Below are 25003 nucleotides of genomic sequence, written 5' to 3'. Positions count from 1 at the left end.
TTCATCAGTAACTTTTTAGACCATCCTGACCACATTTTCAAGTCTGCCTTAAAGCACTTAGGTTTCTCTTCTCTCCCTGCAATGGCAAGAGCTTTCTGGGAGGTTCAACCTGGAGACCCTTTTTTGTCACTCACTGCTTGTACTTATGTGGCAGCGCATCCTCTGTGCATTGTCAGCGTTCTGAGGAGTGTCATGGCTTAGGGAGGTGGCCTGTGGTACCAAAAGGCTTTGTAGCCTTTAGAAGCTCTTCTAAATAATCAAAGAAACACTTCCAGTTCTGAGAAATTAGCTCCTTGAAGATCTCTGTATATATATTTGGAAATTGAAAACATGTAGTGGTTTAGTCAAAGTGTAGTAGTGAGGCCAGCCCTGCCAGTACCAAGAACTTCATACAGAACCTGGAGAAGATTTCTGAGGGAGAACTAAATTTCTTTATTCCTCCCCAAAAGACAGTCAGGAGAGCAGAGCTGCTGCACAGTGTCTCCAAGGTGTGTCCCCACGTGAAAAACAACAGCAGTGTTTGTCTGTGTCCTTTGCTGGGTGAATGGATGAATCTGGTGCTGGCTGAGCTCTCTCAGACTCAACCACAGATAAGTACCTGTCAAATGAATTATTCAGTTAATGCTGGCAGAAATGTTGGGGTGGTCTCCCCTCCCTTTGCTCTGTGCCCAGACTGTGATCTTTTACTTCTATTTGATCTTGCTTTTCATGTTTTAACTATTCCTTTTTCATGCCATCTCTCATTGCGCTCTCTGGAGCCGGCTTTGATATCATTTCTCTTTGTCTTCTATTTCCCTCAGTTTCCTCCCTTTCTTCTTCCTTTGATATTGTAGAAAATGACCAGGATGGAGATCTTCCCATGTCTTCCCTCTCTTAATCCTGATCAGTTCAAGTTCCCCACTTTTTGAAGAACTTTACCAGGTACTTACCTGATAGCGTGGCTTCGTTAACACCAAGCAATGATTTTGGGTAGAAGCTGGTTTAGGCTGCCTGGGAAGAAGATGGTGCTGGTCCTTGTACTGAGTTTTAGGGGCTGTTCTGAGTCCTTCTAGATCCCTGGAGTGGTGGTGAGGCCAGGCACAGCCCCCAGGACAAACCATCCTGACCCCAGAGTGAGGATATGCCGTGGGGATGTTTCCACAGGTGTCACACGTGGGGTGGCTGGTGCTGATGGGCAGCAGGAGCTCATCCTGCACTTCACATACAGAGTTTCAGCTAAATTGAAGGAAAAGTAAAAATTGTGTTTAAAAGGAGATTAATTTGCTAACTTTGAGGAGCGAGAAGTTTTTAGGAAAAAAACTGGAAATGCAAATTCTGGCTGAGCACAAGATTTGTCACTTGATGGCTGAAATTCTCCACTTTGTTGTGCCAGTGAATCCACATTAAACATGTATTTTCCCTGAGCTAAAGAGCTGACCTGGGTGGGGGAGGTAAGTACTCAGAGTGGTGGATGAGCATAATTAGGACATGGATTGTGGGTTGGCTCAGTATAGATCAGTTTGTGTTTCGTTAATGTCTGGTTCCACCCTGTCTGTCTGTTTTATTGGATTAATTTATTAGTTTCTGAAAGTGTCTCTCCAGTGAGCTAAAATATCTATTTACTGTAAGTATTTGGTTACTATGAAAAAGTGTATTTGGCATGTGTTTGGCAAATATTAAGTACTTTCTTCTGTTTCTTTTGCAATTTAATCTTCTATTTATCTTGGGTATTGATTTCTGAAGGCCTTGGTAATTATTTGCTGATCTTGAAAACAATGATTTTAGAGGCTCGAATTACTTGTGTAATATTAATCATTACCTTGGTGTGTTTGCTTTAAAGGATGGGGTCCCTCTGACAGCTCCAGGGTGGACATTTACTGTCTGAAACGATGCTGCCATCTTAAAATAACAAAATCATTACTGGTGTTTTGTTCCCAAAACTAAACAGATACTTGCAGAGATGCAAACCTGGCAGTTGCAGTCAGCTCATTAATTCGCTGCTCCTCTTGATGGGAGGAGTGGCCAGATTCTAAAGTCAAATAAAAATATGATTTATTCAGTTTCCAAATTAATTTTGTGGTGTGTTGGTCCCAGCTCCGGTGCAGGGCTGGTGGGACAAGGGGCAGCCCCACTCTGGTGTAGTGGAGCTCTGCTGGGGGGGAGAGAAGCCACACTCCAAAGGGTCTCACACTTGCAAGTGAATGTGGTGCCATACAGAGGCACATCTTGCTTTGGGGGAAGGTGAGAAATTGAAAAGTCTCTGCTGGGAGCTGAGTAATTGGCACCTGCTATTATTGTGTCCCTCCTCCCCCTTTTAATAACTTGTTTATAGAGATACCTCTCCTACAGATCTCATTACACAGCCATAAAGCACGATTCTTTAAAAAATACATGCATTCCTATTCATGTCAGGTCTGAATACCTACCCCATTCACGTTCCTTAAGGAAAGGGGTGGTTTTTGTGGTATCCAGGCATCTTTCCTCACTGCTGCTCAGAGTCACAGCTGCCCATGAGGAGACGAGCTGTGTCCTTGCCATACCTGGATGGAGATGTAATTCTTCCATTAATACAAAACCTGGCAGGCAGTTAGAGTGGCTGGGAGGGGAATTTTGTCTTCTTGTTATTTTAGGCCTTGGAGCAAGGGGCTGTGTTGGCTGTTTGAGTGACGTTGGCCTGATCTCCAGCAGAGCTTGCACAGTGACACAGATTGCTGGAGAGCACGAGAGGCGACATTTGGCATGCGCCCCTGGGATCTCCAGTGCACTGAATCCCACTTCCTGCTCATGCATCAAGTGATATGTTTAATTGGTTTTAACAGTTTCATCCTTGTTCTTTTATTAGTGGATCGTGGTGCAAAAGGAAGCTGGGAGCGTTTTTGGATCCTGTCCTGGGTAATTTGATGAGTAAGTCTTGCTGAGCTTCATCTCTCTGCAGGTGCAGTGATGCATCTCCTGCAGGGGATGCAATGGGAAGAACGTCTCCCACTCCTCCTCCCAAACACATATGTGGGGAAAGAAGAGGAGGAGAGGGCAAAATCATGTCCATGGCAATTATTTTCTGATTCTTTTCATCACCCTATAGAGCAAGAATGATAAGGGGAGCCTCAGAAAAGAGGCCATTCCAGCAAGCCCAGGCAGGGATGTAATCTCTTTTCTTCATACCGAGGTATAAAGATAATTCCAATCGGGTTTGAAACAGCGGATGGCAAATAATTCTTGAGCAATCCGCTTATGGTGTTCCAGGATGCGAATGAAAACCACTAATGGGATAAAGAAGGATCTAGATAATTATCTCCACTGCATTAAATCCCATCCTTTCAGGAGAATACTCTTGTGTGGACACCGATTTCATGTGTATCAAATGCTAAAGCTGACTAGACATTTTCAGAAGCTGGTTGATTCCAACACAGCCTTCCTCTCTTGGTGATCATCTATCTTTTATCTACCTGGTTGGTCATAATAAATCTGATTTCTGGTCTCTGCTGCCCTGTTTCCTTTTTTCCCCCTCCCTGCAGCAGGTTAAAGCTCCATTCTCTCCAGGGCAGATTTGAAACCCCCTTCATCTTTTTCTCCTTTCATTTGGTCTGCTGTTTTGAGAGACTTCCTGGGGGATTTTTTCCCTGTTTTACAGATGGTAATGCTGTTTTTTTAAGTCCGACAGAAGAGTTGCATGTAACATTTAGGTGTGTGAGATATATTTTAAATTGATCCATTTCCCCCCCCCACAAGAACTCTGCCTTGCAGTGTGGGGGATGGCACTGTGCTGCAAAACAAATCCAGTTGTACAGTCAGCTAATGACGCTCTTTTGGTGGGCTCTTTGTGTTTGAATCTAATGGACACCCCATGGATGGAATGGAGGATGGCAGAAAGAGAAAGGAACAGTTTTGTAGTGACTGAGACAATGGCATTAAATGGGGTTGGGTCAGTTAACAGCGTTCAAAGCTTTGTGTTACAGAAACTGTTCTCTGAGACCCCATGGTCAGAGGAAAGGGTGACACAAACGCACCTCTAATAATGCAGGTGACAGAAAAGCACCTCTAGGAAGTGGCTGATTCTTCATTATCCCCCAGCAGCTTAGGCAACTGCATTTTCCAGCTGTCAGAGAGCCATTTCTCTCCAGCCTCACATCAAGTGCTCCCCAATGAACTGAGGCATGTCTGAGCTGGCTGCAGCCTCTCTTGGTGAGCCAGGCTGTGTCCCACAATGGGAGCAATCTGGAGGCTCTCAGCTGAAGACGGCTGCCCACGAGCTGTCCTCCAGCTGGAAGAGGAGGATTGGCAGTTGGCACCATTCCTTTGCATTCCAGAGGACAGATGCTGTTCGTGGCTCTTTTGTCAGGGAAAGAGTCCCATCATTCATTTGGAGAGTGCCCAAATGCAGCTTCTCAGTAGCAGACCCTCTGAAACCACAAGGTTCCCATCTTTACTTGCTGGCATGGCAGCCTTGTTAAGGCTCAGTTGTCTTTAAAAGTACAGAAGGGCTTCCTTGTTCTTAGTGAAAAGCCAAAGAAGAAATTCTGTCCTGTCCAAGGTGGTCTTGGGTTTCCAATCTCCCTCATGTGGCAGAGAGAGGTTACAGGGCCAGTTTTGTGCTGAAATCCAAGGGGTTTGTGTGTCTCTTTTTGCTGTGAACTGTAAGTTGCTCTTGATACCAGAATCGCTGTTCAAACCACTGTGAGCTGTCACTTGCCTGTCCCAACTGGAGGATATCCTTAGAGTCTCATGAAGCTTAGCCCTTCCATACCAGGCTTGGATTTGGGACAGGTAGGCTGCACAAGGGTGTGATGTGCAGCTGGGCACACCCTGATAAGGCACTTGCCAAGCAGGGCTGTGTGTAGAGAAAAGGATATGTAGGATCCTTGCAGCCTCTGGAAGGCTCTTTAGGAAATAAGTCATGTTTAAAAATTGTGGTCATTTTTTGTTTTGGTGACATGCTTCTTGAACAGCAGCTCCTAAATTTAAATGCTCACACAGAAGAGTCAGTATCAAGGTTTCTTCATCTTCTGATCAGAGTTGTGTGCCCTGTGGCTTTAGGAAGAGGGCTGAACTTAACAGTGATGCCTGGTGCAGGCTTTTGTCTAAAAATACTGACATTCTGCAAGAGGAGTCTGGCAAGGTCCAATAGCTGATTCCTTAAAATTGCTGTTTAAAATAAGATATCCATCCTACACACCCGTGACTTGCACAGAGATCTTGATGAGCATTTTCACCTGGGTCGTGTTATCACTGCACACCCTTCAGATGAACCACTCACTAAGAAATCTCATTACTTGCTCCGTTAAAGGTGTCTGGTTAGCTGAGTTGCTAATTGAAGTGTCCTTTCTTCAACCCAGTGTTGTGATGGAGCTGTTCCTGGGGCTGTTATGCCAAGTGTTACCTCCACAAAGCATTATAAATGATCTCCTGCCATCTCCTGCTTGGGTGAGCACTACCCAGAGAGAGACTGTGGGTTTTTCCGGATGTCTGCACAGCTCTCAAGTGACTTGCACGATGCGCACACACAGAAAGGCAGATATTTCATGTCTCTTTGGAAATCTGTCAAGACAGTGGCAGATCGCTTAGCCTGGGTTGTGCTGTCTGTTCATAACTTCTAAAATGCAGGTCAAGGAATATTGCTGTAATAGTTAAAGGTCAGGCAAAATTACAGCCTTTAGCCCTTTGTAGCAGCTGTGGTCATCAAAGGAGATGTTTTCCTCCTGGGAGTGAAACCTTCAGCACTTTTCTGTTGTTCCAGAGTGCTGGTTAGTTGTTCTGCAAGCCTGCAAGCCAAAGGTGGCCATTTCTGCAGGTACCCCTGATGGTGACCTGATGGTGCTCAGAGGCCCCAGCTGAGACCAGGATCCTCTCTAGTGTGCCCTGGATGTCCTGGGTGCTCTGGGAACCCTCTCAGAGAGCTTCACCATGAAAGGCTTGTCCAGAAGGAGTGGGTCCCTGTGGATGAGGCGCTTGTCAGTGGCAGAATTTGAAATCCACATTGACTCATCAGCATTGTTTGGTTACCAAGGTCACTGCTGTGATGGGATGTACATGGGGATCATTTGCATCAGACTTCAGGATTTCGTGGAGAGGAGGAAAGGGAAGATGACAAGAGAGCTTGTAGGTGGGTAGAATTCAGATCACTCAGCCAGTGCAGAAAAGGTCAAGAAATTCTTTAGTCTGCTGGTGTGTGGTGCAGCACACCAGCAAGGAGGTGTGGGTTTGGTACATGCACTCGTGTTTGGTTTGGCTTCAGGAGAAGTCCTTATCTCTCCTCCTGCTGCCTGCTCCTTTGGAGCTGCCCTCCTTCCCTCTGCTCTGCCTACATTTCTTGCTGTGATTTCAATTATTTATACCATTTCTCTTCCCCTTAAACTGCTCCACTGGCTGTGCACTATGGAAGCAGCTGTCGCTCCCCAAGCCTGTTCCGCTGATGTGTGAAGAGCTGATCCCTGAGCACACAACTCGTTAAGAGCATTTCAGGGCTCTTCAGTGTGGGCAACTATGTGGATGTAAAATTGCAATTGGATCTCACCTTACAGAAGGTTTTAAGTGCTGCTGGTGAAGTAATGATCTACTTCTTGATGCTGAATAGCAGGAAGGAGCTGCTCAGGGTAACAAGGGGAGAGGAGGAAGAGTTTGCAGAGGACTATGTCCCCTTCTGATGGAAATGAAGCAGCTTAAAACTAGAGGTTATTCTTCTCTTGCTTCCACCACCAGTGTGCATTCAGCAGAACCTCATTAAAATAATTTAATTTCTTTTTGACACAGGCTGATGTCACAGAGGTGACAGGGAGGCACAACCTCACCTGGCTGGTCTGGATCCAGAGCTAAGGCTGAGAGAGCAAATTCAGCCATTCAATTTAGTCCTCCCTCATTTTTACCTCTGCAGCATTAAGCTTGGAGAATGAGCAGAAAATGTTTAAATCCCTTTCTTCATTGCTGCCATGTTCAAACTGAATTAAATCTCATCCAAAGGCAGCCTGTGCTGTAGGAAACATCTGCCATGGTCCAAATTATGTTTTGAGGTCAGAATTAAAATGTATGTAACTGTTGAGCAGTGAGTAATGAATACTCAAATCCTGCTCTTTGCCAACAGTTGTTTTGCAAGATGTGATTTGTACACATGCTTTGTACCTGTGCAGGTACTTGAATGTGTTATTAGAATAGGAACCAGCACAATGTGTCACAGGAAAGAATGGTTATAAGGTGAAGTGGCTTGCTAGAAATTTAAATAATTTTTTATTTCAAACTTGCATTTATTTATTTGACTTCTACAAATGTAGCTTCTGGAGTGTAATTGATGTAAGGATGCAATTGTATTCACAGCACATGTGTGTCAGGGACAATATTTATGTGCAGTGTCTGCTCCATGAAATATCTGTTCTCTCCTCTTGGCTCTTCCATCCAATAAGTAGATGTGAGCTCTCAGGGGAAGTACAAACAATTTTTAGAGCTGTTCTAGATATAGTCCTCAAGGAATTTTTTGATTGTGTAACTGAAAGAGCTTTTGAAAAGATAAACCAAATCTCGACTAGAGAATGGCCAGAGAGAGGTTGATGCCTCACTGTATTTGATTGGCTTTCAGTCTGCTGATGAAGAAAAACTAAAGCTTCCACTTCTAAGCACATCTGAGGACTGAGACTCTTGGGTGTGTTTGAGTGCATGGCTTTCTTTGGGTAGACACCATTCAAGTCTGAAAAACCGCTCAAGTTCCTTAAATTGTGTCCTGTCTTTCAGTGGGAATTGCAGAGATAATTGCAAAATAAACTGAGGAGAGACTGACAAAAATGAGTGAGGCAGAAGTTTGGGCAGGTGTGCTCAGTCATACTGTGGTGCACAGTGCCCAGTGTTGGTACCACATGGTTCAGAGGTTGCTTACGTGGTCCTGCCAGATTCCCAGTGGATGAATGGATGTCTCTGTTCAGAGTGAGGGCTCCTGGGGCCCCACAGGAGTAGGGTGAGGGTGGAGAGGTGAGGATTGATGAAAAGAAAAGCCCTCTACAAGGCTGGCTGGGTGTCATTCAGCCCATTCCACAGGTGGGCAGTCAGGGCACAGGAGAGGTTCCCAACCTGCTGGGTGCATAAATCCCTTTGGAACCTCCCTCTGAGCATCCTTCCTGCAGCCCTTCAAACACAAAAGCCATGTCTGCAGAAGGATGGGTTTGCATTTCTCTTGCTACTGGAGGAATGGCATTTATTGGGTTTTTCTGGGAGATCTACCCTTGTTCTGGGCTGTGAAGTCTGTGGGACTCAGGGCAGGAACCTCGAGGTGTGCCAGGAGGAGACACAGAGAGCATCCTCTCTGTGGCATCTCACCCTGCTCAGCCCTGTGTTCTCCAGCAAGGCTCCAGTGCCAGACAAAATGCACATCTGGGGAGGCAGCTGGTGCCAAAGCTGCTCGAGGAGAGCAGCATAAGTGTGCTCAGAGCTTGGGTGGATTGATTGTGCTGCCGTGGAAATCCAGGGCCAGGGGACAGGGGTGGAAGGTCACACCACAGGCTGCTGTCAGCACAGAAGAATGAAGGAGATTTTTATGTTTTGTGGCGCCTCTTTTCCTACTTTGGAAAAAGCTTTTATTTTATGTGTCTGTGTAAATGCTTTATAACCCGAGTGCTGTGAGTACTTTGAGTAATTGCTCAAAAATTGATGGTGAATTTTGACCATGTACAGACAGTGCCTTCGAGTTCCGAGGATTCTTCTCTCAGATTGTGATGCATCTTTTTACTGCATTTAAATGAGTTATTTTATATAAATTCTGAGTGCTGGCAGGCTTACAACAACTGGGGTTTTTTTAAAGCTTGTTTTTTCTAAGGGACTAAAACAATGTCCTTCTTCCCAACAGCTTTCAAAATCTTAGTCTCACTTCAGCCCAGTTAGGCCATGGTATGGAAACCCCAGAGGTGATCTAAAGTCCTCTGGGTATTTTGGAGGTAGCCAGGAGGGCAGAAGAGAATCTCTTGATGGTTCTGTCAGGCGTGGGTAAAGCTGTATAGAAAGTGTTACCCTCATAGCCCGAGGAACAAGCAGTTCTTTAATCAAAGCTTTTGGTTGAGTACAGGATGCCCAGATGTTGGGTTCCCCCCAGGGATGGGGTGTGTTGGGGTGGCTGTACCAGCAACATTCTCTGTGCCTGGTCAGCAGCTCAGTCCATCCCTCATTAAGTCCTGCCAATGCTGCAAATAAACAAGACCAAGTTTTTTGTGCTTTCTCACACTTCTAGCAAGAGTTAGAAGTAATCACAGAAAGAAAATATTTGGGAGGGGGGGAAGGGGAGCAGCTTTAATGGGCCTGTCTATTTCAGTATTCCTACCTATGGCCAGAGCCTCATTCTCTAATTTTTGTTGCTTTGGCTGCTTTGTTTTTCCTTCATTGCAATCAAGATAATGCAGTACCATAGTGCACTAAGAATTCCAGCTATTCAATTACCTTTCAGAAGTTGACTTAATTGGCTCTTTAAGTGATAGCTCTCTATTGTGTGCAATCAGCACCACTCAAGGAGGGAGCAGGAAGAGAAGGACTTTTTTTCTAATCAATAAACAGAGGTCTTTGAAATAATGCTGCTTGCAATTTGTATCACTGGTTAAATTACAATGAAGATGATCATCTGCACCTTCCTGGAGGAGCCTGGCTCTAGCAGAGTAATAAAGCTTTGCTATCCACAAACATGGTTATTTTACCCTGTGTTTTAAAGTTAATCCAGTATTCTCCCCTTGAACTTTTATTTCCCCCACAAGTATTAAAGAAAACCAAAACCAAGCTGCTTCAGAGCCTGGCACAGATGGTTTAGGAAAGTCTAATATGGAATGACTAATCATTTGGTTTGCACCTCATAAAGTATGCAAATGAATGTGATACCTGATGATAAATAATTCAAAGTTGAGATGCAAGGCAAGGGGAGATTATAGAAGGAATAAGATATATGTAAACCGACCTTAAGAAAAATAAGCAATCTCAAAAGCTTAATCTCATCTTCCAAGCTGGCCCATAGAAACAGCTGCCTCTTGGTGCAGGTTTGCTTCCAATTCCTGAATCCAGGGGATTTTAGGCCAGCAGAATTTCCAGTTTGTAGTCAGAGTTTGGCCAAAACTACAAATCTAAGGAGCTGCTCCCCTTGCACAGCTCTGTTGCACTTCAGGTCACCACTGATCCTGGTTTAGGCAGCAGGAAAGCTTTGCCAAGCAGACCAGATTTCTTTTAAATATATGGTTTCTGGTTTATTTTTTGTAGTTATTGGGTTAAAAGTGTCGCTTCATAGTTTCATTACAGCTGAAATTACTAGTCATAATTAACTATTTAGTCATAATTTAAAATATTTTGAATCCAGAAAGGTCTTCATGAGATTGCAAGAGGCACAAGACTGGAAGTAACACTCAGACCCCTGCTGCCACCACTGCCCAGGGTAATTCCAGCTCCCATTCCCTAATCCACCCTTCCCATGGGGTAGGTGAGAATTGCAGATGCAGACCTGTATAGAACCACAGGTTTTAATGATAAAGCACCCAGCACACTCCTGGGTGGGGTGCAGGCCTCTCTGCCCTCCCTTTTCAACACCTCCTATAGGGAATTTCATTTGCTTTGTGGGATGTTCTTTGCAGGGATTGGCTTGCTCAGACCAAGCTGGGATTTGATTAAAGATGCTTCTTCCTCAGCTCCCTGCCCCATCCTGGTAAGAGATGGATAATCACCCTTCAGTGCAACGATCCTGCAGCAGGAGGGAAGGTGCTGCTGATCCAGAGTTACAATCCTGCACCAGAGAGCAGCTTTAAGATCATGTCACGTGCCAGCTTTGTAGGAGTTTTCACTAAACTGTGGAGGTAGCTTGATTTTGCCCTTTGATCAGCCAGAAATAGCGATGCTACAGTGCCCTGCTCCAGCTCAGCTCTTGGCAGCATTCCTGAAATTGCCAGCAGCCTTGTCCTGGCCGGTGCCAGGCGCCCTCGTGCCCGGCCACCCCGACAAGGCCGCGCTTGTTCCCGGCTTGGTGCGGCCCTGCCTCGCTGGGGCAGTGGCGCTGGGTGGTCACTTTGTGATGACAGTAATTACACAGCCCTGCAGTTCCACCCTCCAAGTGTTTCACTGGTGATCCCAAGGGTTGGTCCCATCCTGACTTTGTGCCGTGGTGCAGGAGAGTGTGTGGCCTGTTACCAGATGGAGTAACTTGATTTGCTCGTAATTCTGTCTGTGTTGAGTTAAGCAATATAGGCCAAGGAGGGAAAGGAAGCAAATTTTTTGTTGCAAATTTACTCTGTGGCTTCTTCAGCTTCTGGGAGGGGCTGTTATGATAAAGTCTGATATATTTTCACATCTGCCCACGAAAAATGTAGGATTTATCTTTCAAATGAAATTTGCTCTGCTGCGCTGCCAGCAGGGTTTTTTTGAGTAGCTATTTTTGTGGAATATAACCTGAGAATTTGTATTGGCTTAACACTTAAAATGTAGCCAAGGGAAGATGGAATATTCATCTTTATTGTATTTGTTTCTCCTGTAATGAGACGTTACTGTCTGTCGTAAAGGAAGTGGTTCTCCAGCCCAGGGAGCATGCCCAGTGATTTTCTGTTTGCTCCATTAGCTCGTGTGCAGACCTCCCGATTTTTTATGTGCATGTGCTTTTCTACTTGTTTAATCCTGCCAACTGCTCTTCTGGTTGGAAATCCATTTCTATAATGCTGGGTATTACACAAATTTGTTGAAGCTCTTAATGCAGATAACAGGGAAGGGGGGTGAGCCTGCTTTGCCCGGTCAGCCTGAGTCAACTTTCTCCTTCCCATCAGTCACGCAGTGCCTGCTTTTGCTGCAGCTCACTGAGGGCACAAAATGCACGCAGCAAAGAAAAATAAAGTTTAAGGAACAGCTAGAGTGCTGTCAATGTCGCTTGGATTTTGATTTATGAAGTCCAGGCACAGCACAAATTGGATGGCTTGCTGTGCCCTGTGGAAATCTCTTTGTCTGCCTTTTTTTGAAATATTTCCATAACTAGTAATCATGGCATTGTAGCAGAGAGCCCTTCTATAAAGAGCTTTTTGGTCACTGCTGCTGTTTACTGTGACTCTGTACTGAGTGTTAATTGCAGCTCCTCATTCACGGGAATGTTATCAGGAATTGCAGAGTGGATGCCAGCAGTGATGCTCTGGATTTTGGGGTTCTTGTGTGCATGATGCTTTGGGGACCAGAGCTGGAGCAGTGAGAGGCATCCTCCCTCTGTGTGTGATTTGCAGTGTTTGTGGAGCTGTTTGCAGCAGGACTGAGCACATCCCTGCCTGTTGTACTGTTCTGGTTGTTTTAATCTGTTGAATTCATCCATGGCACTTTGCCTGGTGGAGAGTGGTGGGAATGTTGTCAGCAGTGGCAGAGAAGGATGCCAGGCTGCTTTTTTGTTTTATTATTTGTAGTAAAGCCATACGAAGTCCGTCCAGAGCCTCATGACAATGGTTTGAGTGGCTGTCAAGCATGCATGTACTTTTTGTTTCAGCAATGGAGTAGGCAACCTTCTCAAAGTTTAATGTGAGTTTATATCCTGGTGTTAACTTCTGACTTAACTACCCAGTTCTATTAAAAATAAAAGGAGTAAAGTCATTCTGGCACACTTTGGTAGCTACAGCATTTGGAAAATCTTCAGCTTCTCTCTCTTCTCTTTCCTGATTTCTTCCCAAGAATAGTCTCAACACTTTCTTTTTTAGGACTTTGCCCTAATAATTACATCTGCAAAGATCCGCTGGGATGGGTTATCCCACAAGCAGGATTATGCCCTTAAATGGAAAATAAGCCACCACAACAGCCAGAGTTTGGGAAAAAATACTATTGTGGGAAAACAAGGTTGCTAAATGTGTTATTCCATGTTGTGTAGCTGCACAGTCAGGAAATGCTTGTTTGTGCAGAGAGGAAATGCTCATGTCTTCTAAATGCTTCTTGCATTCCTTTTTAATTGTTGTTATAGTAGGAAAACACGGCTCTAATAAAATAGCAACTTACTATCCCCTCTGTAAAGGGACAGGAGGTGTGAGAAATTGGAGGGAGTCAGGGAGGCCAGTCTTGCTTTATGAACTCTTTATTTGCTGGCTTCTGCTCCTCCCTTTCCCCCCCAAGCCCAGGGGGGTGCAGCTCCTCTCCAGGCTGCCTGTCCAGCTCTGCGGCCCGGCTGCCTCTTGGCCAAAGATTTGGGCTAAATAATCCAATTAAGCTTTGCAGCTTATATAACTCTCTTGGCTTGAGGCAGCAGCCGGACTGACGGGAGAGAGGCACATCTGGAAATCGTGTTCTAAGCACGCTGCCACGGCCCAGCCAGAACGCTTTGGACAAATTTGCTCATACGCACAAGATGTCCTTTGAGCAGCAAGATGAGTGTGCACGGGCTCCTTGCTGAAGAAGTTGAAGTAAATGCTCCTATCCATAAATTGTTTCCCTAGCTGGGAATCTTAAGTGGCTTTTTTCCTTCCTCTCCCTTCTCCTTTGGAAGATCATCCAGCTTTTCCTTTTCAGCTCCAGAGGATCAGCCCTGTAGTACACTGATCATAAATAACACATATGTTTTTTTTATTTCAAAGGTGGGAAGGACCTCCAGCATTATTTAGTCTGACTTCTTATCTGCTACTCATCATAGGAGTTGCTTTTTATTTCATCTGAAATGCAGCTTGGTGTCTAACTGGAACACAGCTCTGGAGACACAAGTATTTTTTCTGAGAATTCATTATAACCCTGGTAATTTATCCTAATGCTTAATGACAGTATTAAAACATGGGCATTTTATGTCAGCTTGAGGGTTGAGGAGAAAATAGAATTCAGCCATTCTGTATTTCAAGCAGCATGCCCAATACAAGCTAAGGAAAAAAAAAACCCAGTGCATGTTTTGGCACTCTTGGATGTCTCTTCTTTTGCTGGCATCCATTACTGTCAGTAGGGAAGTTATGGGCATTAACAGCAGGATGCATTTTCCTTCATGTGCAGTGATATGTGCTTATAGCTTCGTTTTATAGTCTGCTGTCTAACCTTAAAGAATTTATTTGTCAGGTGTGCAGGGCTGGCTTAGCACTCGCATCCTGCCTGTTTCTGGGTGCTTGGATGGCTGCTTGTCCAACACCTTCCAAATTTGTGCTGTGCTGGGGAAGGATTTTAGAAACATCACCTCCCTGAAATCTAATATGAAACACACACACAGACACACAGACACACAGACACACACACACACACGGAGTTCCTGGGCTTGTCCTCAGTAAAACATGCCCAGGAAATTGGCTGCAGTGTGTGCACTGGCCAGGCTGCCAACGAGCAGTGCCAGAGCTGCAGAGGTACTGGGGGTGGTTTGGCAGAGGATGTGTTTTGGTCCCAAGAGGGGACATTGCTGGGGCACAGCAGTGCTGAGGCAGCTCTCTGTGGCATCCTGACCCCACTGTGGCTTTTGAAGTGGTTTAGCCACTTCTGGGTGGTGCACAAGGATATGTACCTTGGCAAAACCCTCCAAGCCAGGGAGGTGGTGCAGAGCACTGGGTGGCTCTGCTGGGGCTGCTCCACTCTGCAGCAATGTAGGGCTAATATGATATTTCTTCCAGTGTATGGATTTATAAGGCTGTCAGAATGCCCCTGCTCTCACCAGGCTTATAGGATTGTCTTTGTAATCATGAATACCTACATGCAAAGTTGTGATGTTATCGTTTACACATTTTGGGGTTTTCCATGGTCATAAAACTAAATTATGAGTTCCCCAAAAGAGGCAGTGTGTTGAACCACTCCTCCCAGCCCATGCCAGCTCTGGAGCTCCCCCATCTCCACTGCTCCCTCAGCCATGGGTTTGCTGGCAATGATAACACAGCTGTGCTGCCACACTTCCACATTGCTGCTGTATCTGACTGACTGCCCGCGCTTGATGTTTTATTCCTAAAGAAGAAAGAAATTGGATTAGATTTTTCTCAGCCGTGCACAGCGGTGATCCTGGGTAACAAAGCTGATCTGTGTGCAGGAAGCTTTGGGAAGCTGGGTGTGAGGATAGGTTATTAACTGGGGACTCACCCAGGGTGATTTGCTTGATGGATTTACCAGCAAGGCATTCCAGCAGGTGCTGAGCAGCCTCCATGGCCCTTGAGAGACCCTTTTGAGTACATCAGGGGTACCTAAAGCACCTCAGTACAGAAATTACCTCCCTGGACACACTCCAGTAAACCTCTTTGTAGAGAGGGAACAAGGCTGGGATGTTGCTCTCCATGGTGGTGCTGCAGGTACCACCAGGGCAGGTTCTGTGTGGGTTTTCACTGCTGTTTTCCCTGTGCCTGCTGAGCCTGGCTCCCCCTTGGTGGGATTTTCCTGAGTTTTGACCTCCTGGCACCCCTGGCACAGGCAGATTGCAGCGGGTCAGCCCCTGCAGTCCCTCCTGGTGTAGCTTGCTGTGATTTCTGCGCTTTAACTCCTTCAGTACCAACTGTGGCTTTGCTCAGCTGTGCTTAGGGTGATTCTTGTGCAAAATCCCTCTCCCTCCTGTGCCTTTGCTGGGCAGCCATGGCCTCTCCAGCCCTCTGTGCCCTCTCTTGTCTTTCCCTCACACCTCCTTGGGCTGGCAGCCTGATCGATGTAATTTTTGACCTGCTGCTGGGAGGATGTGTGGCTGCACTGCTGCTTTCTGGGCTGCATGAAATACAACTTTCATCATGGAAAACTCTCCCTGTGGGCTCTCAGCGCTGTTTGCTGGGCTCAGCTTCTGGCAGCACATCTTGCATTCTCTTGCAGCACCTAAACTGTCAAATTTCTGTAACAAAGTTTCCCTCGGCCAGGAAGGTCTGGAAAACCGATCCACAGCAGCCCATGGCAATTAGGTAACCTCATATATGGCACCAGTGAAGGTAACGGTGTGTGAAATACTGAAAAGCCAAATCCATTTAGATAGACATGTTCAAAGGGAATGTGAGGTGTGAACAGCGTGCCTTTGCTCACAGGGAGTGTGAAGTATCTTCTGCCAGGACTCAGCAGCACTTTAAGAATAGTTGTGAAATTAAGCATAAATACCATGGTCCTGTGGTCCAGGCTCCTGGAATCACACCTATTTTTGGAGGTGGTGAGCAGCAGGCTGTAAGGCTCAGTCCACTGCCTTTAAGCCTTTAGGTAAACCTGACATTGCAAGAAAGCAAAACCTCCAGGGATGTGGTTTCACAGACATTGAAACTGTTCTCTTTTCGGGCTGTTGTCCAAAAGGGTATCCTGGTTCCCCTGTGCTTCCTGTGTATCACTGGCTCGGTCAGCAGGATGATCTGACCCAAAATCAAGCCTGCAGCAAGGATGTTAAATTTTCCATCTGGATGAGACCATGGGACTGTGGGGCTGACTGGGTTTTGGTGCCCTCTGAGGAGGTTCAGGGAGCTCCCTGTGCATTTTGGCACTCCTGGCTCACAGAAAGCCACTCGTGACACCTTGCCTGGAGCTTGGCACAAGGGAGAGGGAGATGCCAGTAACATTTCAGAGCAGCAGCTTGTTGAGAAGCTTTCAGGCATCATTTAATAAGCAACCAAAGGTCTTAGCAGTAGGACACCCGTGTAGTCAGCATCCTCCTCCCCTCCAGCTGTTTATTTTCTACCCTTGAAATGTCCTGCAACCCCCACCTTGTGCTGTGCCATCACCAGCATCTGTGTTGCCTCTCAGCAGAGCTGATCTGCTGGAATAATGCTGCTGCTGCTGCTGCTGGCACGGGCTGGCAGGCAGCTCTGCAGCTGGGCTCTTGTGGGGTGTGGAACCAAGGCTGCCTGCTTCTGGGTTAGTCCCTGCACTTTGAAACAGTGAAAAGTTAATTTACTTCAGGTTGCTATTGGGGGGATTCTGTCTTTGTACTTCCAGTGATGTTTTCTGCAAGGGGAAGAAATAAGGGTGGGTTTTATGCATTCTAAAACAGATGGTCTGGCTTTGTGGGAGAGGGTGTCGACATTATTTGATAACCCTCTCTCATGTTTTCATGGCTGGTGAATGACAAAAGGGAGAAATGAGTCTTCCCACCCTTTTAGTGATATGTTTTTCTTCCCAGGAACTATCCTAGCATATAAAATGAAACAAGAGCCCTCAGATAGCATCAATAGCTATAGCTGGCCTAAGTGTGCTATTTTATGGCAATGTCTTGTTTTTTCTCTGGAGAAAAGAAAATGTACCCCATTAAGTGCTCATGTTACAAGTCTGCACCCCAGGGGATAAATATTTCAAATATTAATGCTGAGTAATTTTTAAAAGGTTCTGCATGCATTTTATTTTGAGCATTCTGCAAATTATTTAAGACTACTAAAACAAAATGCAATTTAGATCAGCTCATCCTGTGATCAGTATGTGGTGATTTTAAAATCTGCTCTACCCAACAGCATGGTTGTTCAGCTGATCAGGTGTTGGTACAATCGGGAAATTGGAATCTGGTGGTGGCTGTGGATCTGCAGGTAGACAAGATGTACAATTTACATAAACAGCGGAGTGAGGGGAGTGCTCTCAATATCCTTTCACTCCAATAGAGTCACATGCATTGCAAATGAGTTACTCTGTTGGAAAAAGAGCTCAAACCTGACTTGCATTGAAGTTCTCAGCTATTAACATCAGCGGAGCCAGGGACTCCAGCCAGAACTTCTGTGATTTCCTTGATATCCCTCTTAGTACATCACTCTAACTTTTCCATATGTGTTCTCTGATTTATAACACAGCAATACTTTATTTCACTGTTGTAAAATTTTTTCATACACTCAGCCCTGCCAAAAGCTTCATATGTTATTGATTAAACAAATTCCCACTGTTCCAGGATCTCGGCTGCTCTGAGTCTGGTGGTGACTTTAGTGGAATGATGAGTGCACTGGTCGATTGTACAGGAGGTGGGGAGATACAAGGCACCAGCACTTACTGCTGCTGATCAATAAACTCACCTTCAATTCGCAAAGTGGAGCTGCTTTTTCCACCAGTCAGTGCCACATCTCTCCTGAGATGGGCTGAGCTTGTCCATCAGCTGCAAAGTGCTGGAGGCTCAGGGTCATTTGTGGGGGAGATAATGATGATGTTTGATTTTAGTAATGTTGGGAGAAGGATTAACAAGAGCTTCATTTCGACTCCTTCACAGGCAATTACCAACAGCTGCTGCTAGAGAAGGGGTGTGATGATTAACACAGTGACCTTTGCAAGGATTGACTTCCCTTCTTGGAGGGATTCCTTTTGGATGGACTTGTGAGCCATTAGCACTAAGCACAGAGCAGGATCCGTGGGGGCTATGGGTTTTTGTGGAACAAGGTCTCTGTTTCACTATTAACTTAATTAGGTTATAATAGAAGGGGTTTTCCTGTTGGACTGCGAGGCGTTTTCTCTGCTTCAGGGTTTTCTGCTTCTGTAAAGCTCCAGAGCTGGAGACATGGTCCTGCAGCTCCAGCCATCAGCTGTTCCTTTGGGGTTGTTTTGGTTCATGAGATTTTACTCACTGGCTTTGCTGCTTGTTGTGAGAATGAGGTGAAAGGGAGAGAAATGCAGTTCTGAGGGTTTGGTGAGAGCCAAGCAAATCCGATTTGTGCTTTTCCTACATTGTGATGGTTCACAGTTCAGCATGACAAGTGACAAGTGGCATGGCCCATGGCATGGTAAGTGCCCAGAGCCGTGCCTGGGCCCCAGGGATGCACAGAGGAGGCTGCTGCAGGTTCCTGCATGTTCATGTTCAGAGCAGGAGAACAACACCCTCTCCTCTGCCAGGCTGTTCCTGCTGCCCTTTGGTGCATCCAAGAGCATTTTCCATGCCCGTGCCATGTAAGGAAAGTGCATCAGTCAAATGCATCTCCTTTTAATCCAAACACTGGTTTGCTTGGTAGGACTGAGCACATGTACAAGCTCCCAGCTTTTCCCATTCCCCTTTTCCCCACTTGCTTTCCACCCCTTGCCCAGGTTTGGCTGTGTAATGTCCTCACTTAAAAATCCTGTCGAGCTGCAATTATTTCGAGGTTTAATGACTCATGATTTCTATAATGTTTTATTTTGTTCACTTTCAGCATGTTTTTATTCCCCAGTCAAATAAAGGCTATTAAAAAACTCACCAAGTACAAAGCCTTCACTTTCCATTTGAGAGAAAAATGCTTCGAAAGCTGTATTGGTGCTACACAGGTAAATAATTAGATTGCTAATGAATTAGCTTTGCTTTGAAGACAAAAGCTTCAGTGCTCCTAATTAGGTTGTGAGGAGAGACATAGAAATGCATGATCTTTCTCCCAAGGAAAAGGGGAGAAAAGGGGGTTTCCAACCCAGCTGAGACCAGGGACCACTGGTGGGACAGTGTTTTACCTGACCTTGGCCTCAGCACCTTCCAGCTCTTTGATATTGTTTAAATTCCTCAGTGAATTCAGAGAAATAATACACTTTGTCTGTGCAACACATTTCCTTTTCAGTTTCAAATTAATATTTGAATGGAATGGTTACTTAGTGCTATGTTTTGAAACAGGGAGAGTGGAAGCCTGTGGTATATTTTCATTATATCACTCTATTATTTATACTTTCCATCATAAGCCCTATTACCATGCCTATCCTAAGATGAATTATGTCATGTATTTTTTCTTTCCTCACAGAGCAGGAGTTTTTCCCCAGGCCTTTGATCATTCTTATCACCCTCTCAAAAGCCCCTTTTAAGTCTGTATTAATACTCTTTTTCAGATGAGGTGAAAACTATTGTGGGATTAGGCAGCATCATTTTAATAATGTTATAATCTTCATACTATTATTCCCCATCCTGTTCACTAACCATACTAACATCTTGTTTGCCTCCCTCCCTATCCCCCCTTTTTTCCCTGGATTGCTGCAGATTGGGCTGCAGACACCAATGCTGTGGTTTCCTCCCTAGTTAATATTGCTAATTAAGAACCATGTGAAAAATACCTTGATTCTCCCCCAGTTAAAGTGCATGTATCAATTTTGGTGTCACATTTGGTTGACTTCTCCTGATGATTTGCTCCTTTTCTGGCTTTGATGAGCTTATCTCCATGTCCACTCTGTATTTGGCTACTTCACAGATTCATCTTCTTCCCCAGATCCTCACTAAATCTATTAGCTAGTGAGTTTAATACAAATCCTTATGGCTTCCTCTGGATAGTTAACCTTTTGTTATGATGAAAATTCACTGTTTAATCCCATCTTTTTTCTCTTTAGATCAATGGCAGCATTTGCCCTCTTCCCCTTTCCTCCTTAGCTTTTTTGCAGCAAAATGAATTGCCATCTGATTTCTTCATCTCATAAATCCCTTGAATGGGTTGATAAAACCCCAGGACAAATCAGAAGGACTGGTTCCTTTGTCAGAAGCTGATGGTGGTTTATACCTGCGGGGAGTTTCCTGTCCTGCCAGTGCTTTTGTTTGGCAGGTGAAGCCCAGGGGATTCAGGAGCCCTTTGTATCCTTCCCTGTGATTCACCCACAGAGCAGCGCTGCAGGAGCAGATCCCAAACCTGCTTTGCAGGTACCCAGGAGCAGTCTGACAGCTTCTGCTGCCTCCTCTGCCCTGATCCAAGGCATTTTAGGCAGAAGTGGTGGGCATTGCTGTTTACATTCCTAATTTCTGAGTTTCTACATCTGTGCTTTGGTGTCTGCATCCCCCCTGGGGAGCCTTTGGATTTGGGCACAAGCACCCCTGTGACTTGCTCTCCTCCTTGGAATGGGGAATTGGAATGCTCACCATCTGTGTTGTGTTTCAGCATCCCCATAATGGGAAATCTACTCCTCTCCATCTCTGAAAACTTACAACTTAGGGCTTTAGAAGCAAAACAAAAAGCTTATTTTTTGAAATATCTGTGTGCATGTTGTCTGAACTGACTCTCCAATGCAAACAGTAGCTCACACTTTGCAATAACAAGGCACAGGGGATATGAATTTTCCTCTCTCCTTCTGATGACGTATGTGCTGAGACAACATTAAACTCCAGCAAGATGTGCACCAGAAATATGATCAACACCTACTGCTGCAAAAAGAAATAGTGACTTAAAGGTGCCTGTGTTCCCTGGGGAGGGACCGTCGCTGGAGAGATGCATTGCATTTCTGTCTCATTACTCGGAGCTGCTGAAGGTTGAAATGCTGTTAAATATACCACAGGCTCTTATTAAATGGCCATATTAAAGAAAACAACACCAGACTGGAGCTGGGGAAAGCTCTTGCTTTATTTGAGGATCATTTTTTCAGACAGGCTGACTTTTAATAAGCCTCTTGCCCTGGCTGATGAGTTCTCTCAGCGTGACTCTGATGCCGTGGGATGCTCAGACCCAGCAGCCAACCCAGGGGCAGCACAGGAGCCCTCCACTGACTGTGGTGGGTCTTTCCTGCTGCCATCACCCACCTGGGCAGCCAGTGCCTTTAGCTGGGTGTGGAGGGTGGGTACTGGTTTTTCTGAGATGCTCCAGAACAGCTCTGCATCCACTCAGGAAAGTTCTTGAGCACAGGCTCCAAGTTGGAGCATAGTGGTGGCACTGAGGGGTGCATTGGGGTGGTGGGGGCATCAAAATACATTATTCAGCCCCAGTTCAGGATACATGCTGTAGGTACTGACTGAACTGTAAGAAAGAGTAAATAAAGGGCAGAGGGTGAACACAAGGAACTAAACCTTAGCTGGTTTTTGACAGCTGTTTTGACCACCAGTGCCCATTATGCTCCATCCCTGGCAGTGTCTGAGGCCAGGTTGGATGGGCCTTGGAGCAGCCTGGTCTAGTGGAAAGAGTCCCTGGCCATGGCAGGGGAGTGGGATGAGATGAGCTTTAAAGTTCCTTCCAACCCAAACCATTCCATGACTCTGCTGACTGGGCCTCCCTGTAAGTGCCATTGCCAGCAGCACCTAACCCAGCCCATTGCTCTGAGCTGGGAACCCCACATGCCACCCCTCTCCTTCCCTGGTCCCTGTCCTGCCTGGAGCTCTTCACACCTGTAGCTATTTTCCCAATAATCATCAGCTTTCTAGTGGTACTAAAAATTCTACTTTGCATGTTACTTTTTGCCTTGGTGGTAACCACAAATTACAGCATAATGTGATTTTATAAACTTGAAAAAGCTTCTTTAAAAACTCTTTTTGCTTTAAATTTTTTTTCTTTAAAAAATGATGTAAAAACTTTATAATTAAGAATCTTGGGATGTACCTATAATCAGCAGCTAGAAAATGTCTGCTTTGGCTGAGTATCCAGGTGGTTTGGGACACAGTGGAGAATTAAATGTCGCATAATGTTTACTGAATAGAGCATCCGTGTTTGCTGTGTGGTGATGGCACTGCTGAAACACACTTTCTGTGCAGATGAATCAGCCCCCAACAGGGTAATTGCAACTGCTGGAACCTTTTGGGAGCCCCCTCTGCCAGATACCACCCACTCCCCAAACTCTACCCTTGGCAGTGTTTGAATTGTTGCTCAGTGTGTCTTGGTGCTTAGCTCCTTAATGCAAATCAGGTTCTCAGTGGCTGCATACATCCCATTCTGCCAAAATATTTATGATTTTAAAAGATGATTCTGAAACTGGGAGCAGTGACCTGCTGGCTCACAGAAGGGAAGGTGATGTGTCTCTCAGCTTTCTCATCTCTCAGGAGCACTGTTCATGTTTCTTTAGATCTGAAGGAAAAGACCTCAATCATCATCCTGCCTTTGGTGGGGGGGTGAGGAGGGGCTGTTATTTGGGGATTTTGGATGCTAAACTATCCTTTCTTACTGCTGCTTAGGAGTCCTTTGCAGGGGTTTTTCGAGGGATGATTTGGGATTTGTTTATGGTGAGTCTCTAGAGCTGGTTTCTGCTTTTTAAAGCTAGATAAGCGCAGGGCAATATTTTGCTTTTAATGATATAAATAGGTTATTGTGGAGTTGCTGCAATCTCTGTGTACCTGTGTGCAAAGTGCCTCACACCTGTGTGCTGCACCAGCCACCAGATTTCCATGTAAAGCAGGACTGCTCCTTTTGTACCTCTCACAGGCAGAATTTAATTCACCGACACAGCACAGTAACTCCTTCTATCCATTTTAATGGTCCAGTGAAATTCTGTTAGCAAAAGACCTAATGAATGTTGCAATTCAATCAGGGCAATCTAGAGTGTAATGCGTGGAGCCGTGCCAGCATTATATAAATCATTAAACATCAAAACGTAAAAGAAAATAAAATAAAATTCCTTAATCATCATCTAACTCCAGGAGCTGCTGGGAATGGCTGGGGCTGGAGGCAGCTGGGGCCAGCATGGGTGCCTGGCTGGGGTGGGACAGTGGCTCACCAGCCTGGTTCCTGTTCTTGCCTGTTGGCATTTTTGGATACACAGATGCTCCAGCATGGAGAGGGTTGTTTGTGGGCTCTGCAGTCCCCCCAGGCCCTTGCAAGTCCTAGAGGGGGAAGCATTTATTTCTTAAAGGGGTGCTTTAAATAAAATGAGGGAGAACAGTCATTACAGAGACGTTTTCTGTAGGCAGAGGAATTTTCTGCTCCAGCTTCATTTACCTTGTAAGGGAACTGCACTTCTTCTTGCTCTTTTGGCTTTGGGAGTTCGTGCAGCAGCGGTCAAAAGGTGCAGTTATGCTCTAGAAGCCAAGATTTTGTAGAGATAAACAGTTTAGAGGTTTGAGGGTTGTTTTTAGTTTTTAAACCAAGTCTCTTGAAAGTCTTCCTAATGAGAAGCAGGTCCAGCTAGCAAAGACTGTGTGTTTGCTTTTGAAAAGATTGAAATGGAGGGAAATCTCTGGCGTTAGCTGTGGGTCCACTCTGCTGGGAGAGGTTATCAGCACAGAACAAAACCAAAAGTAATTGGAACTGAAATATGGACGTGCTTAAAATGCACTGCAGACTCTCTGGGAGGTTGGAGTGTGATTGGAAAGACGAATGCAAAATACAGAATTATAACATTCTTGATTCTGTGTGATAGTATGTATGTGTGTCAGTGTGTATATGTGTGTGTGTGTGTGTGTATGGATGACTGTGTGAGATTTCAGGGTGGGGGTTTTATTGACACTGGTCTGATTTTATTTCTGTCTTCTGGTTTAGGATCAGATTATTTTGCTTTCACAGAAACTGAAAATGGATGTGGATGCAGTTGTCCCAGCCCTCACCTCTCCTAGCAAACATAGTTTGCACTTTAGCATCACTTGAATAAGAATGAAGACACAGAATTCTCCATAATGGAGAAATACTTTTTATTGAGAGGTTGCTGTCTTAGGTGGGTAAATCCTTTGGGGAGGCTGCAGGAGCTCAGTTCTGTGGACACCCACAGGCTCCTGGGGAGCAGCCCATAAGCCCCTCCAGCCTGTGCCCCTCCCTTGCATGGTGCTGCATCCCAGCTGCTGAGCAGTCACAGGATGTTTTGGCCTGGAAGGCACTCACTAAGATCATCAAGTGCAACTCCTGGAGGGCCTGTTCAAGCCATCTCTGCCTTTTGCTTCCCCAGTGGTTTGTGCTCAGCAAACCCAGCCCAGGTTCCTCAGCTAAATCACAAAGCCTGGCAGCTGTGTCCGGGCACAGCCGTGCAGGAGAGGGGTGTGGGGAGACATTGGTCAGTGATTGGTGCTCAGCTGGACACTCCTGTGGCCACTGTCCCTCAGCCTGGGGCTGCTCCCCCTCCAGGATCCCCTCTGAGAGCTCTGCAGTGGGCATGGCATGGACAGATGGTGGCTGGCACTCAGCTGTGCCCAGCGCTGCCTCCCTGCCCTGCTGAGCACTGGCTTGTATGAGGATGCCTGATTCCCACTTGGAGCCTCACAGCCAGCCTGCTTCTAAAAACAGATTGTGAGAAACCATTGTGTGCAGATATGGGCCCTGGCAAGGTGAGAAATGAGTTCTTTGCTCATGTGTGCTGCAAGTTTGAGAGGGTTTTGGTCTCCCAGGACAGTCCTGCAGCCTGTCACCTAAGACTGACTTTCTTTCTTAAACCAGTATATTTTAAGCCCAAAGCAATGTGTTATCTCTCAAGAAAAAATAAGCTAAATATTTATTTTTTTTAGATATAGCTAGGAGTTTTTGTCCTGCAGTGCTTGAGTCTAGGGATATTTTAAGAGCTCTGTTATCTTGTGCTGGGAGGGAATACAATAAATATGTAGATAGGGAGTGCTGCTGGTTTGAAAGGTATGTAAAGGGTCTGTGCTGAACTG

General features: G+C 45.5%; 1 protein-coding gene across 2 annotated transcripts in view; it reads left to right on the top strand.

The window, feature by feature from the left end:
* The window catches only part of MGAT4B (alpha-1,3-mannosyl-glycoprotein 4-beta-N-acetylglucosaminyltransferase B), a 50447-nt gene that overhangs the window by 7436 nt on the left and 18008 nt on the right, over positions 1 to 25003 (top strand). The window contains exon 1 of one of the 2 annotated variants that reach the window (XM_058815193.1): positions 2826 to 2883. The exons of the other annotated variant lie outside the window; for it this stretch is intronic. Coding sequence (XP_058671176.1) covers positions 2880 to 2883 — 4 coding nt within the window. The 5' untranslated portion in view covers positions 2826 to 2879. Of the gene's footprint in view, positions 1 to 2825; positions 2884 to 25003 lie in introns of those variants that run through there. 2 annotated transcript variants of the gene reach the window in all.

This window comes from Ammospiza caudacuta, chromosome 16 (assembly GCF_027887145.1).
Source record: "Ammospiza caudacuta isolate bAmmCau1 chromosome 16, bAmmCau1.pri, whole genome shotgun sequence".
NCBI lineage: Eukaryota > Metazoa > Chordata > Aves > Passeriformes > Passerellidae > Ammospiza > Ammospiza caudacuta.
This window is presented reverse-complemented; position numbering and strand designations above follow the sequence as displayed.